The sequence below is a fragment of the Helianthus annuus genome, chromosome 4 (genome assembly GCF_002127325.2).
Source record: "Helianthus annuus cultivar XRQ/B chromosome 4, HanXRQr2.0-SUNRISE, whole genome shotgun sequence".
In the NCBI taxonomy this organism is placed as follows: domain Eukaryota; kingdom Viridiplantae; phylum Streptophyta; class Magnoliopsida; order Asterales; family Asteraceae; genus Helianthus; species Helianthus annuus.
This window is the reverse complement of record NC_035436.2, coordinates 153,945,041-153,961,471: the sequence shown is the minus strand read 5'-3', so window position 1 is coordinate 153,961,471 and position 16,431 is coordinate 153,945,041. Positions and strand designations below refer to the sequence as shown.

Genomic DNA, 16,431 nt, shown 5'->3' with positions numbered 1-16,431 from the left:
CAGTAGCGTGGTTGATCGAGTAGATTAATTATATGAAGAAGACGATAGTACGTAGAGGAAGAGAGGCTTGCATGAGGAATACGCACTACTAAATTTATATATGATGAAAGGGGATTATTTTCTTATATTATTTGTTAATTAATTAAGCCTTAAGTATCGCTAATATTTATCCAATTCAATGTGATCCTTTATCTCTGCCCATTTTAAGATGTGTTTCAATTAATTTCTTTGTTTATTCTCGTTAAATTATTACTGAAATTTTGAAACTACTTACTTAGTTACTATTTTCAAATCTTGAATTCATTTTTATATATAGTTAACTAGTCTAAGTTCCCGTGTATTACACGGGTGGCTAATAAGAAAAATAACTAACATTTTTATATATAGTCAACTACCAAGTGGATCCAGAGCTTTATATTGTGGTGTCCCTGTGCTTACAACCTGATCCTTTTGTGAGGATGCAGGAGGAGTTTTAAGCAAAGGTGGAGATCTTTGTTCCATCTGCTGTGAGGAAGTAGCAGCAGTGGTTTCTGGTGACTTTTGTGATGTCACAAGTAGTTGCTCTGGGATCTCATCTTCCAGTGTTACCTTTTTTATGGGTTTAGGGGGCTTCTGGATCTTTTTTCTTTTTGGGTTTTTTGGTGGTTTTAGGTGTGGGTTTCACAGCAGTGGTTGTGCTGCTGTGATCACCTTGAGCAATGGGCTCAACAGCAGGTGCCTGAGGAGCAGTGGTTGCTGTTAAAGTCTGCTCAGGTACCTCTGCTTGTGTTTTGGAAGGTTTTAACAGCCTTGTAAATGTTTTAGAGGTTAGGCTGTTTATTTGAAAAGGCTCTCCTTGAATAAGGACATGAGCATTATCTTTTGAAAATTTCTTTCTAAAATAGTAACTTAAAAACCTTGGAAATAATAAAAATGATTTTTATTAACATTTTTAACAAGATCATTGAAAATATCCTGGGAATAGTTAAAGTTTTCTTCATTCATTATAGCATAACCCAGGTATTAGATCTTCAATGGGATTTCATTGAAAGCAATGGTTTTGTTTGACACAAACATTAGAAGGGTATGAAATAAAAACCTTGGGGCGGATGGAAAACTCCCCTTTTGTAAAGTTTCTTTTTTCATTTCTTCAGCATACCCTCTTTCAATGAAATCAGTTTGATACTCAATTTTTGGAAAAGAAGTTTTACCTTGAAGATCATCGAGTTCAAATACCTCCGAGATGGTTTCTGGAGTAATGGTGACTGAAATACCCTTTATTGTAGAAGTAATGGTTAAGGACGTTTTATCCTTAGTTTCAAGTTCGCATTTTTCCAAAACTCTCTTTGGGATTCCAGGTAGATCGGAGCATCATAGGTCAACAAAGTTTTGTACTTTGAGGACAAAAGAGCGTCTATGACAGAATCGAAGGTGGTGGTATGACTTGGTTTTTCGAGTAAACCCAGGTAGTTATGAGGAGCTTTGTATGGAAGAGCCATGATGAATCGTGGATTTTTATGAGTGAATGAAGAAGATGAGCGATTGAGAGATGAAATGGAGAAATGATTTGAGAGAAATTGATGGCAACTGCTTTTAGAAAGGAATTTTGAATTCGATTCGACAGTGAAAACCCTGTTTAGGGTTTTGATCAGGGTTTATAGGTTGAAAAAGTGTATGCTGACGTGTTAGGATCTGAGTTTGGATTGATTGTGATTTGTGTTTGAATTTAGATGAACAAATGAAAGAGTAGTGCAACGGAATTTAAATGGAAGCAAACTTTTCACAATCAAACAGAAGAAATGCTTTCAATCATACATTTTCACCACTGAATCAAATGATTAAATTTAATTTTAAACTTCGATTACAATGTATGTATGATATGCAAACTCCCCCTCAGCCCGAGCTCAGTGTTTGTTCGTGCAGAAAGAAGATGGTGAAAGAGCTAAACAGAACAGTACAGAGTACTGTTCTATTTATAGGCACTTGCAAACCACTGAGCATCTAAGCTGACGTCACCATGAAAGTGACATCTAACCTCCTAACAAACTCTAACCTCTGATCATATACAAACACTGCTATTCTAACTACTAATATTACATTTCAATACATCAAGCAAATATAAACTGCTGCTGCATCCTTCCACTGCTGTGAACCCAGCAGTACTTGTCATGATCAGCAATGCTTGAACCATGGCAGTAGATTGAGCAGCAGAGCTTTAGTTCTTCAATCAGACCTTGACTTGATCAGCAGTTGTAGGTCAGCAGTTTGCATGATCAGCAGATAGGAGGTCAGCAGATGTTGAAACCACTTTCAAGGGGAGAGACTTGCAATCAAACATCTGTTTATTCTGGATCCACTGCTCTGATCCAGTTTTGGCTTTCATTATCTGTTCCTTTGGTAGGGTTCAATCCCAACATGACGTGTCAGCGGTTACAAAAGATCTGACCGCTAAGTATTGTCCACGTGCCAACCGCTGATGAATAATGGATGACAGTTGTTAGGAAACCACTGATGGAACAATATTAGTGGTTTGCAACGGTAACAATGAAAACAGTGGGTGATTTTTAACTATCAGTGGATAGCCTATCAGTAGCAAAAGAGAGAACAAAGGTTGAATTTCAGCAGTGGACAACATTTAGTAGAAACATGTGTTTGAACAAAAAACAGTGGTTATGGCAGACTTTTAAGGATTAATGAAAAATTTTCATTTTTAGCTATTTTTAAGGATGGATTTTTGATTTTCTGAAAACATTTTAATGTTTTTATTCATAGAAAAACAGGATTTTGCTTGTTATTCCATGTTTAGCATGCCAATCCTAGAGATCAAGCTTTCAAAGATGGATGTGTCTAATGCTTTTGTTAGCACATCTGCCAGCTGATCTTTTGTTAGCACATCTGCCAGTGATTTTGAGAGAAATGGATGATAACTGCTTTGAGAAAGGAACTTTGAATTCGATTCGACAGTAAAAACCCTGTTTGGGGGTTTTGATCAGGGTTTTATAGGTGGAAAAGTGAATGTTGACGTGGCAGCGGTTACAAAAAGATCTGACCGCTATGTACTGTCCATGTGCAAACCTCTGATGATAATGGAGGACAGTTGGTAGGAAACCACTGATGGAACAATATCAGTGGTTTGCAACGGTTACAAATGACAACAGTGACTGACTTTAAGCTAGCAGTGGATAACCATTAATGTGATGACCAATATAAAATCAAACCCTAAAAGCATACAAATCATAATGAAATATGAAATCAGGTAGTTGTATAACAAATCATTATATTATATGAAATAATGAAGAAGAAGAAGAACTGACTACAAAGTGTATTAACAATTAGCAAAATAATAACAATTATTCATTTATTCATGACATTAAAAGTCCAATAATTACATCACATACTGAACAATATTAAAGTTCAAATCTAAGAATAACAGCAAGTATTAAGAAACTTCAGTTTCAACTCCATCGATTGCTGAACCTCTCGATGTATGTCCTTCAGCATCGCCATGAACTGCACGTCTCTATCACCGCACTCTATATTACTGACAACACAAAGCTCACGAACGGAAGTTGAAGGCATCCGCATAAGATCTCTGGAAACCTGCTCTCTAGTGAACAGGCCAACTTGCAATCCATCAAAACATCTCTTCAGCTCTTGAAGTAGCCCTATCTTCATACACCTGTTCCTCGATTTGCCTGACAAAACGCTGCTTTAAATCATCTGATTTTGCATTTGTGAATGACTCCATTTGAATAAACTATATTATGCAACTTTCCTGAAAGTATGATATCTTCGTAGGAAAACTCGATGAAAAACAGGCGAAGTGACTATGAGTTTATATACTGAAATTTGTAATTGAGAAAACATGTATATTTAATATAAACATATTAATGTATATTTCAAAACAGCAGTCCTTTAATGCACAAACCTTTTCAAACCCCAACTTTTATGGGAAAACTGTAAAATTAAATACCAAGAAACCCAAGGGACAAAATTTCGAAGTTCAAAGAACAAAAGCAGATTATCACAATTACAATTAACCTCTTCATTTACCAAGTAGACGTGTTTTTAAACTCTATAAAAGACCGATGATTATTTTTGATTCAAAACATCAACAAATTGTCCTACAAATCACTTTCTGTAAAAAATTGTTCCAAATCACAAAACCAATAAAAAATCTACATGGCAAACTTCAGCTTCTACCACTGGTCAGACACCAGCGATGTTAAAACACAATTCTCGATGTGGTCACTCAAAGAACAAAGAACAGACGAAGAACTAAACAGGAAAGTCGACAACATCAATGACACTGATTACAACAAAACCTGGAACAGCATAGCATTGCTCGATGAAGTCCTCCACTCTCCTCCATCAGAGTTCCAGAAGAATGCCGAAGAGTTTCTGACACAACTTCTAAAACAGGATCAGAAAATCTGCCACATGCTAACTGACCTGAAATTCAAAAGAGAGCATGAAATCACATGGAGAAAAGCCAGAGTCTACGAAATCCTAGCAAGTGTTAACTCTAGCGTGTAATACTTTATAAATATTTCATTAAATTTCTATTTTTCTATGTAGTAGCTCATTTTAATAATATAAACATGCATCTTAACATATTCTAAAATGTCAGTGTAAATAAAAACTCTCAACATCATCAATAGTTAATCAAAATAAGAAACAAACCTAAAATGCAAAAGTCTCTTCTCAACTGTTATAGCACATCTGACTTTTCATGATAGAAGATACATATCGTCCGTTCAAGTTGTAACTCTCCCATCAAAGAAGGTAGCATATGCAACTTTTCACGATGTTGCAACAATGATACTGCAACATCGATATTGAAAGGTTGATGTGTGATGGGAAGCTTCATTGAAACGACGATGTTGGAACAATGATACTGGAACGATAACATGTAAACATAATCAACAAATATTCGAACAAAGAAGTGTAATCGGAGATTAGCGGCTGAATCACGAGAAAGATGCATTTAAGAGAAAGGACATACGCTCACATATATGAGCGAGCGAGATTTGAATGTGAAACCAGTTAATTATATCTTATTTATAGGATTAGAATATGGTTTAAATTTTGAATTTTGAATGTGGAGCCAGAATTTTGAATCTCGACATATGTTTATTGGGAACTGATGTTTGATTATAAAATGTTGAGGGCAGATGTTTAAACAAATTTTAAATGATATTTGAATCTCGACAGACCTGGTTTGGATTTTAAAGTGGGCCAGACTTTTGAGAGAGAGAAGGGGGTTTGAATCATAGTTACCTAAATCGCGGTACGCTCCGGTACGGGTACGCGGACCGGGTACGCGATTCGCTAGATTTGGTGTATTCGGTACGAAGAAGGGTAGGTTCATTTCGGTACGAACCGGTACGGTGTACCATGAAATATGGTTCAATATAGCAAGATCATTACTTAACATATAAAATATTATAATCAAAATTAGATAAAAATATAAATTCCCATCATAAATAAAAATATAAATTTCCATCATAAAATTAGATAAAATATAAATTTCCATATTAATTATTATAGCTTTTAGACTTCCATAATTTGTCTTTATTTTGGTAGATAAATAGTTAAGTAAGGAAGGTTAATTAGAATATAAGGTAATTTAGAAATTTTGATAAACATTTAATTCATTTCCATAAATTATCCATATTGCAATAATATATTATTTTGCTCTTTCTCTCTCTTTAATCGTTCAATAACCTCTCATCTCTCTCAAAACACCATAACCCTAATTCCCTAAACTCTTCATGCTATCATGCCATCTTATCAGTCAGATTCCTTCATCTAATTTTTCTGAAGTTGCTTTGGCGAAACAAGAATTGAAATCAGATGGTTCTTGTAAACATTTTAATTTCGATTTTCAGTGATTGGAACGTCCCAGAAACATGGCGTATCAGTATCATAAAATTCATGATTGGAAGCATAGAATTCGCGATTGATTTTCCTAACTGGATCGACAATTGGGATCCTATAATTCGCGAATTCCCGCCGATTTGGATCGCGAGATCCTATAATTCGCGAATTCCCGCCGATTTGGATCGCGATTTCACAGCGATAGGTACGCCAGCAATTTGCGATTGGGTACATCACGTACCAATACGAAAATCGCGGCTCTTAGAGCGAATTAGGTAACTATGGTTTGAATTTTAAAAAGGGAGCCAAAACTTATGTATTATAGATATGGGCAGTGGTTTTGATGGCAGTAGTTTGGATTTTAAAGTGGGCCAGACCTTTGAAATTTTAATGTAGAGCAGTGGTTTGGATTTTAAAGTGATTTTAAATTAGGATTTATGATGTAATAATGACATAAAAAAAGCCTTGTTGGACAACTTCTCTTGCTGACACATCAGCTTTTCTTATGTCATTGGGATTTCTCCTTTTATAGGAAGTGTAGATTTGGGTATTCATATGTCCAAAATAATTATAAGACAAATATATACGGTACCATCTCATCCATGAAGATGATATCCAAACGATATATTTCATTTTTGTTTTCATTCATCATCTTCTTCGACGCGCTAACAATTTTCACTCTAATCGAATAGTTGTTTGAGAATGTATTAAGATCGTAAAGCATACTAACCTTTGCAACCTCCATTTGAAGACTGTACATAAAAAAAAGAATAAGCAAAATATATATATTGTTAAACGTAATATGATAATACAATAAGCATGGATGTTCTTAAAAAAAATATCAAGGTTGGAATTCAAGCTTACCGATTCTCCATTCAAAATTTTAATTGAATGCAGTGGCAAATGTAATTTGAAAGGTAAGTAGTGTATATCCTTATATCCTGCTTTATTAAAGTAATTAAATATTAGAAATTATATGCAAAGTAGGAAAAAAAAAGAGAGAACGTCAATTTTAAATTACCATTTTGCATATTTTGAATTTCAAAATTACTGATATTATCAGTAATTACTGATCTGATTTGAAAGCAATTGTCATGATGACTTTTCTAATTTTTATTTTAACTTTAATTAAAAGATAATAACCGTCAGTTTGAAATTCACATTTTGCATATTTTAAATGTCCAAAGCTCAAGAAATTAGCATTAATTACTGATTTAATTTGCAACAAATAGTCATCAAGAATTTTTTTATTTTTTAATTTAACTTTAAATTTTATCATGAAAACAATGTTGGAGGAACTCTTATCTCATTGGAATGTAACGATTAGGTAAAATGGTAATTTCATTGTAATTCTAGTTTTCATTTGATAATTTCAATCTATTACTAATTAACTCCATCAATAATAAAAATGTGAGCAGTGGCTGTTTTTAGGGAAACCGCTGATGGTCAATATCAGTGGATGTCAACAACAAAAAAAATGAGCAGTGACTATTTTTTTCCTATAAGTGGATACCCAACAGTTTTTGAAACATTGATGTTGATGTTTGGTCAGTCAGTGATCAACACGAAGATTGAAGAAACAGAGGTTGTATTTCAGCAGTGGATAACTTTTAACAATCAAATGTTTGAACCAACACAGTGGTTGTAACAGGCTTTTAAACAGATGTTCACCTTATATATCAGTTGTCTGGACTTAAATAGAAGTTTGACCTTAAACAAATGTTTGCCCATAAACAGAAGTTTGGCCATAAACAGATGTTTGGCCTTAAACAAATGTTTGAGCTTAAACAAATGTTTGCCCATAAACATCTGTTTGCAAAAAAAAAAAAAAAAAAAAAGACCAATTTCAAGAATACTATACCTAAACAATCAAAATGTGGAGCTTAATAATCATCCAAGTGTACTTGATTTTTATTTATTAGTATAAAGATGAAACAACTGTTCAATTTATAGTACAGATCAAACCACTGAAGTGATGTGATAAATACTGTTACATATAAACACTGTTGTGATAAACACTGATGTCATAAAAATTGTTACATATAAAACACTGAGGTGATGACATCTAACAACTTAACAGACTATAAAACACTGATGTGAAGAACACTGTTACATATAAACACTGTTAACATAAACAAAGGTAGAATAACTAATGTTGATGCTGAACCACTGTTGTTGTTGGACAATGGTTCAGCTTTGGTTGATCAGGCCTTTGGTTCATCAGTGCTTGTCTTCAACAGGACTTTGGTCTTCATTAGTGGTTTGGTCTTCAACAAAGTAAAACTGATTGTAAGATTAAAACATTCAATGACTTGCATTACATGGGTCCAAATGATCTCAATCATGCACTAAAATTCCTATACTCATCTGAGATTGTCTTCCGCTCCACCATCTTAATTCGTCTCTCCACAACTTCAATGGTAAAGAAAAGGGCAAAAATCAAATACATGACTAACACAACCTCATTGAAAGTGGGACTGTAAATGAGTACCATACCGAATAACAAAAAGGGATGAAGCTTAAACTTTGGGCTGGTATCACCTATCAACAGACCTGAAAACAAAATCAGTTTCTAAACAATAACTTCATGAAACTGAAAATCATTAAAACAAACACAAATTAAGTAACAACCAACCTTAATTCAAAAGCCTGCAAATATAAAATTGCCATATAAACAAATGAAGTACAACTTGCTGCAAAAATAATAAAGTGTAAAAACAATCTCAAAAACTTCTCTGTAATTAAGTAGTTAAGCTACTCAATTTAGTTAACTACATAAACAATCCAACAATGAATTTACCGTCCTTCTTCTTCTCTTTCACATTTCCATCTCCTCAACAACGGTCCGGCAGAGGTTGCTTCTAATCAACAAACTCTATAAAATAATAATAATAAAAAAAATAAGCATAAAATCTATATATTCTGCTTGGATTGCTAGAATAATAGTATGAAAGTTGAAATAAAAACAGAGGATCAAGAAACATAGGAGCATAAAAAATTACTAACATAGGTGAATAAATCAACAAAACAGCTTGTAAAAGACATAAAATACAAACATATCAAAATCAGTCTACTCGTAAAATCACATGATACAACAAAGCAAGCATCTGAATCTGAATAAACAATAACAAAGGAAAGACAAAATCAAAAGCTACAAACAGAGTTATTCATATATTTCATATATGTATAATAATAAAAACACTATTACAACATACCAGTGTCACCGATTAACAGGAGCTTGTACAAAAGGGTTCATCGTGTTCAGTATGAGAAAATATATAAAACGAAATAAAATTTCTGATTGAAAAAATAGATCTTACATGAATATTCTGTTCTTCAACTACTCGACGGTACATGATTTAGGGTTTCAAATGCAGATGTATCCGATAGAAGTAACCTCTGCGGACGTTGTTGAAGAGATGGAAATGTGAAGAAGGAGAAGGATGAACATCAGAGAGAAAGGGGATCTTGTATGGAAAGTTAAAGGAGAAGAATGAAATAGGGTTTGTGAAAATGTGAGAATAAAGGGCAGTGGTTACTGTTGGGTGGGAAACGGGGAAAAACGATGCCCTGATTAAGTGACACTTGGCCCAAATCACTTTCATTTATAATAGATAAGGCTATAGGGTGTGGTCATGTCCCTCATAGTCACCATGATTCTTCACATCGGCGCCATGTCACTCACTTCTAATCCATCATCCAAAACCATTACCCTAAGGGTGTGGTCATGACCCAAACCACTATTTTCTTATTTTAATTTCTTTTTGTGGAAAAGGAAAATGAAATATTGAAAAAGGAAAGTAGGCTCATGGTTTCCATGGTTTAATCCATGCCAACCATGGTGGATGAAGCAAGGGGATGGTGTAGCAATCCATTAATGGTCCTATGTGGCATTAATGACCCAACTCATGCTCCCCATACCCTTTAGCCTAATAGATCTATAAAATTAGTTTGCCGTTAAAAAAATAAAACCTTGTCTTTTAGAGGACCAAGCTTGAAGTAAATACATATACAAGGACCATTTGTGCAACTTACCAATACGTTAAAGTGTTAAACCCTACGACATCCTCACATCGGTATTTCCCTTTATATACACGCAGGTCCGCTAGGGTTTCACCACAATTCATTCCAATAGCGCCGTTTCAAGCGTAAGTCGATTTACACAAAAAACACCGATTTTTTGATACAATTTCAACTTTATTTGTTAGATTTTGAATGTTTTTGAGATTGAGATGATGATGGAAATTGTTTTCCCTATTGGTTTGACTGCCGATATGATGGCGACAATGTATTAGCTCTATCTGATCAATTTCTTTTGATTAATTTGTTGATTATTTTGTTTGAATTGAAATCTGAAGATTTTATTCATCGGTTTTGCGAATGATGTGATGATTAATAGATTCCCTATTGGTTTGATTTGCCAGAATGATGGCCAAATTAGTATTAGCTCTGTCTGATCATTCGTTTTCTACTCTTTATTTTGTAATCACATTGTTTTGATTATCAGTTTTTAAAACTTTTGTGTTTATTAATTTACTGTAATGTAGTTTTATTTAAACAAATGGCTTCAAGTAATGTTCTACTTAATGGCTTTTTTTAGTGATTTACAGATGTTTTTTTTCTACAATTTAGTCTTTACATACTCTAAAACTCTTTGAAACATAATTTTTGGTTTTTGTAAGCAAAACAAAATCATTTGACAAATGTAGTCAGATGAATTATGTAAACTGTTTTTATATAATGAGAATTTGGTTGATATAGTTATAAGTAATATTTGGTTTATATAGTTATAAGTAATTTAATTTTGAATAAAATTAGTTCATTTTAATCTTTGATAAACACTGAAATTCTTTGAAATTTATTTAAATGTTTTGAATAGAAAAAAATATAATTTTCGTATATTATTTGACTTAACATTAACATATGTTTTAAATGCCTAAAAAGTTAAAAGTGATTTGTAGAACTTCTTAGATCTGTACCTTATAATCAAATAAGATACTTTTAATTCATGAGAATTAAGTTGGTTAAAATGAATCAAGAACAACCCATAACGTAATTTAGAAAGTTCATTTGTACCGGATTGAACTCATAAACAGTTTAATCGGGTGTGTCGGACGGTTTAACCTGGATCACCGGCTGGTTTGAACGGGTTTTTAAAACATTGGTTACGACTACTTCAATGAGCCAAACAATGAGAAAATATTGGAGTTAGAAACTAAGGTTGAGAATCTAATAGTGGTAGTTGAGAGTTTTGTTACTAAGAATGATCAATTGAAGAAGCAAAATGAACCACACCAAGCAAAGATAGATGAAAATGATGCTAGAGAACTTTGATAATGAAGTAAAAGGCAAGACATCAAAATAATTGTTTTGACTAAAAAGGCTTGCTTTGATTTGGCAAAGGCAAGTCTCATATCAATATGTGATTTATAAAGTTTTGCATATTGTGAGTTTTTTTCAAAATATATTCAAGTATCCAAGTTGTTTTCCAAGTCATTTGGGGGAACACAATAAGTCCTAATTCTTAACAAAGTACATAGTAAATCGATAGATGGTATACAAAAAGAAATTTGCACTAATTTTTCATGTTTGCCAACAAAGTTGAAGGGTAGCAGGTGGGGACAAAAAGCTTAATTTTATTTTTACCTGGGGGCAAAAACGTATTTTTAAAATGGATATAAAACAATAAACATGTTGGTCAACGGTTCGGTACTAGTATTTGAAAGTAAAATTTGATAAATACCGTTACTGAAAACACTAAATATCGGTATCGAAATCAACTCGGTTCAGGAAATTCGGTATCGGTATCAGTTGCTCATCCCTATCCAACACAATCTATTGTGGCCAAGGTGGACTAGCGTTGTCTGTGTTAGCAAGGCATGGATGATCTTTTACGAATAAGTTTACCTGAACCGGACTTGTACAACATTTGTTTGCCTTAATAAAAAAACAATCTATTGTGGCCCGTACGAATTTACACACCTTAAACAGGGAATTATCGATTATGATATTAACTTTATCCCTCTTTGTGATGAAAAAAAAAACCACAAATTAAAAAGCAAAGTGTATTGAAGCATATACCTTGCCCAAACAAACCTAACGACTAACGGAGGTTAACGGAGCATTCCGTTTTAGTACTATTCTCCGTCTCTTTCCCAACTTCCTGTAGCTATACATCTGACTGATCTTTGACGTCGATGACTACGACGATGACGGCGACTTCCACAAAGATATTAACAAGTTTGGTAGATAGATAATAATAATAATAATACTAGTCTCCACTCATCAACTCTCTAGGGTTTAATCCAGTCCTAATGGCGTTCACCTTGTTCATCGGAAGGCTCCTCTTTGCTTCTTTCTTCATATTATCTGCTTATCAACTGTATGTAATCTGAATCTATAATCTCTTTTCTCCTTCATAGATCTGGTTTGTAATGATTATGTAGCCTGTTATTAGGTTTAATTATCCTGTTAATTAATTGCTTTTATACGTTCATGTTTCTGTATCGATTCAGTTTTGTTGACAATTAGCGGTTGTGATGAAGATATGAAATGATGTGTTGGATTATGTTGTAGATTTGCACATGGTAGATGTGGTTTGTATTGATTTCTAGCTTGCTAATGGCTTGATTGGTTGATTAGTTTTATTCACTTGTTGATTTGCGTTTGGCTACTGTTGAATGCTGGTTTAATTGTTAAATTTGGACATTAAAAAGGCTTAAAAAAGTTTATGATATGCTGAGAAGTTGTAATTTTATATAAGTTGTGAGTTGTGGATATGTGACTGTGAGAAGAAATGGCAAATTGCTTGTTGTTGTGAGTGTGTTGCTTTTTTGTTTGTTTTTAGGGGACTATGGCTTGTTTGTGATGAAAAAATTAAGTGGTTCGTAGTTATGTAAAATGATTGAAAAGCTACGTGGTATGTACAATGATTTGAAAAGCTACTTACTCCAAATATAGGTTATGCAACTTCATTGTTGTTAGTGAACTGGAAATGTAATGTATATTTAAGTGAAGAGGATATAGGAGTTATGTTCTAAATCTGTAACAATAACACAACAACAACAACAACAACAACAACAACAACCATACCCAGTATATCCCACAAATAGCAAAGCTACTTATAGGGTCTGTAACTATAACACTCATTCTTGCAAAAGATAGTATTTTTGTCACTTTGGTAACACTGGGTTCTGAAGACTGGTGTCCCTGCAGCCTGCAAGTTCTTATGTATTTTTTTTTTATTTTTTTCGTGGATTTCCTCTGGTTTCTATTAGTTCATATGTAAGAGTCTGGGTTTTAAAAAGCGCACCTGAGGCGCGCCTAGGCGCGAGGCGCACTAAGGCACAGGTCTCAGCGCCTCATGGCACCTGAGGCGCGCTTTCTCCACAAAGCGCAAGAAAGCGCATTTTTTGGGTTTTTTGAGGTCTGAGGCGCGCGCCTTATGTATTTTGGGTGTTTTTATGTTGTTTTTATGCATGAAAGTGTTGGACAATAGGTTTTTTGGCTTGTACATGTAGGTAAAATCATATACAAACCTTATTTATAACTATATTTTGGATTAGGGATGCTAAAAACCTATGGGATATATATAAAAATTTATATAATCTTCTTGCGCCTTGGGTACGAAAAGCCCAATGCTTTTGCGCTTCGCGCCTCATTTTTAGACCTCGTCGCTTTTGTTCGCCTCTCGCTTTTTAAAACCAAGGTAAGAGTTTTACGGAATCAAGGACTTCTTTTTTTGTTTTGAATGGAAAATACTCACACACATATGTCCGTGTTGACTGTTGGGGTTTGAACTCATAGCCTCTTGGCATGTCGGTCTTACTGGATTAGGGACTATCACTATGGTTAAGTTTGGCTGTAATTTGGAAACATAAAAAATGTAAAGCGTTGGAATGCTGCCTTGCACAATGGATCTTAATAATACAAGTTCCTACTTTCTATATTCCTAACTAAATAAGGATATTAATTACTGCTAAGACAATGCTATCAACCTACTTGATTGGTTTATGCTAGCTTCTGCATATATCAGTTGACAGACAGAGGAGTAAACATAGATCTTCTAATCACATATTATACTTTTTGGAACATCTATGCAATTTAGCTGATATTAGTAATGATTTCATCTTTTAGGTATCTTGAATTTGGAACTGACGGAGGACCAGTTGTAAAGGTTCTTGAACCAAAACTTAATGTGTTCACTAAACTGGTTACCCTCAAAACTGGCATAAAAGTTCCTGAAGTCGATGTAAGGATCTCTCGATGCATTTATTTATAAACAATTTAAGTTCAATCTATTTTTTGAATTTTTCTCTCGGTCCTCATCGTCATTCTATGAGTCCGTCTTCATTTACTTCCATATTATAGTATAATATGTACTTTAATTTATGCAACTAAAACCGAGCCTTCTTTTAAACAGACTAAACACGTCGTTGTGGCAATGATTGTCCTTCAAGGCTTTGGTGGCGTTGCTTTCATCTTTGGTAGCTATCTTGGTGCCATTTTGCTGGTAAGTAACCATGTTTTTGTGTCATTAGAAGCTCTTACTGACGGTTCACATAATTTCTCAGTGTCTTTCATTCTTTTCTGTCTACAGGCGCTACACCAGCTTATTTTTACACCTGTATTGTATGATTTCTACAACTATGATGTTGACGAAACAGAATTCAGTCAACTTTTTTCAAAGTTCACACAGGTTACAACTCTTTTTGCCTCTTTTATTTTGAGTAAAATAGTTTCTTTTTTATATTTTAAAATGTTGTAATTGTAACTTCATTTTAAACCAAACTACACCCTTGCCAAAATGTCTAAAAAGCACTAAAGTGCACACCAGCATGTATTTATTAAAGGAGATAATTCCGACCCGTGACTTATTATTGGGTTGAGTTGAATTTATCTCAAACGGGTCAAATAAAAAAAGGTTTAGCTGAAAGAATATTGGGTCAAATGAATTAAAAGTTTTTCAATGTCTATTCTTAATGCATACAACCTCCTAAATAATCTTTTTTAAGAATTATGCAGCTATACTGTTTTTGTATTCATTATTCACACACTGATTAATCATTATTTGTAGAGTTAACTTTCATTTTGCTCCCTGTGATTTGGTCATTTTAACGTTTTTACCCCAATAGTTTAAAAATAGCCATTTTCCTCTCTGATCTTTCTAACTTATCGTCATTTTGCTCCCCACCTCTAACTCCATCCAAAGAATCCATTAACTAAAAGGGTATTTTGGTAATTTTATAGATAAAAGCAAGGGCATGTAAGTTTTTTCACCTAAATAAACTTGTAACTTATTTATTTACATGTATATTATTAATGCTTTTCTGATCCCTCGTCTTTCCAACCACTCTTTCTACCGGCCACAACCATCCACCACCACCTGCAACTACCACCTGCCGACCACCCCTACTTTTAATTGAGCGTTTTAACTTAGTTAGAGCCAGGGAGCAAACTGGCGACAAACTCGAAAGATCAGGGAGGAAAATGGCTATCTTTAAACTATTGGAGCAAAACCGTTAAAATGACCAAACCATAGGGAGCAAAACGAAAGTTAACTCTTATTTGTAAAAAGGAATTAAAAATGAACAAAAATGTTATTTGCAAGTCAACCCTACCTGAGCGGGCGGTTTTGACACGTCCTTAAACATCCTCATTATACACAAAAGTACCATAAATTCATCTTGCCACCTCTAGTATTTAAACTTTTATCTTGAACTAACCATAGGGAGTTTCTTGCATTACCCGTACAAGTAGGATGATTATAATGCTATTAGTTTTTTTTCATAAATATTTGGAAATGGTTTTATCTTTTGAAAGCAGGATATGGCTTTGCTGGGGGCCTTGTTGTATTTCATAGGGATGAAACACTCGATATCGCTTCGGAAATCAAGGAAAACTCCGAAGGCGAAAACAAACTAGTTGTGACCTTAGTGTCAAGTGTTTAGTTTAAACAATATACGTAAACTCTGGATTATAATTGGCTATTGAATTGTATCAATTTATTAACCCATACACATTACAGGACTAGTGGGGGTGATTCATATTGAATGTTCTATTTCTTTTCAGCGTTGAGCTATTGTCTTGTTTTGGTCATCTTTTCATCATATACCAGATGTACGAAAGTTGTAAAGCTACAACTTAAACATTTCTATCATGTTGCCTAAAGATATCATTATCAATTGAGATGGCATTCTAAAATCATCATTTCAAATATAATCGTTCATGATCTTAGGTGGTTAAAAGTTATCGTTTGGGTTTGCATTATCTGAAACATGTTCTTAAGAAAAATATCTAAAAAACCTGCTTAGAATATCACATTCTAACAACTTTAAATTATTTAATAATTTCAAGTTTTGAAAGATATAATTGGAATGGTATTAGTTTTGGGTTGTCACGTATCATTTAATAAGGCAACTTGGTTATGTATCCGAAACGTATCATTTAATAAGGCAACTCGGTTATGTATCCGAATACTGTCTCGTTACTCATTCATGTTTTAAACTCTAAAAAAGCCCCAAATTCTAAAAAATGCGAGGATCTACTTTCAAGATAATAACTTTAGAGGCC

The 16,431-nt window shown here is 33.8% G+C and overlaps 1 protein-coding gene and 2 non-coding genes across 4 annotated transcripts; all 3 read left to right on the top strand.

The window, feature by feature from the left end:
* The first annotated feature begins 10,084 nt into the window (after positions 1–10,084).
* Positions 10,085–10,170, top strand: LOC118492006. The gene has a single exon (XR_004892450.1). It is a non-coding gene; the product is annotated as a small nucleolar RNA Z102/R77 (small nucleolar RNA).
* Positions 10,171–10,237: 67 nt separating this feature from the next.
* LOC118492007 lies at positions 10,238–10,322 on the top strand. Its single transcript, XR_004892451.1, has one exon. It is a non-coding gene; the product is annotated as a small nucleolar RNA Z102/R77 (small nucleolar RNA).
* A 1,625-nt stretch (positions 10,323–11,947) lies between these two features.
* On the top strand, positions 11,948–15,936 carry LOC110936993. 2 transcript variants are annotated; one of them, XM_022179400.2, is made up of 5 exons: positions 11,948–12,241; positions 13,996–14,110; positions 14,282–14,371; positions 14,459–14,557; positions 15,685–15,936. In XM_022179400.2, exons 1-5 carry the CDS (start codon positions 12,174–12,176, stop codon positions 15,781–15,783), a joined length of 471 nt encoding a protein of 156 aa, XP_022035092.1. In that variant the 5' UTR covers positions 11,948–12,173; the 3' UTR covers positions 15,784–15,936. The 2 variants fall into 2 exon arrangements, with proteins under 2 accessions (XP_022035092.1, XP_022035091.1); XM_022179399.2 differs by having other exon boundaries at positions 11,949–12,241; positions 15,682–15,936.
* Positions 15,937–16,431: the final 495 nt, after the last annotated feature.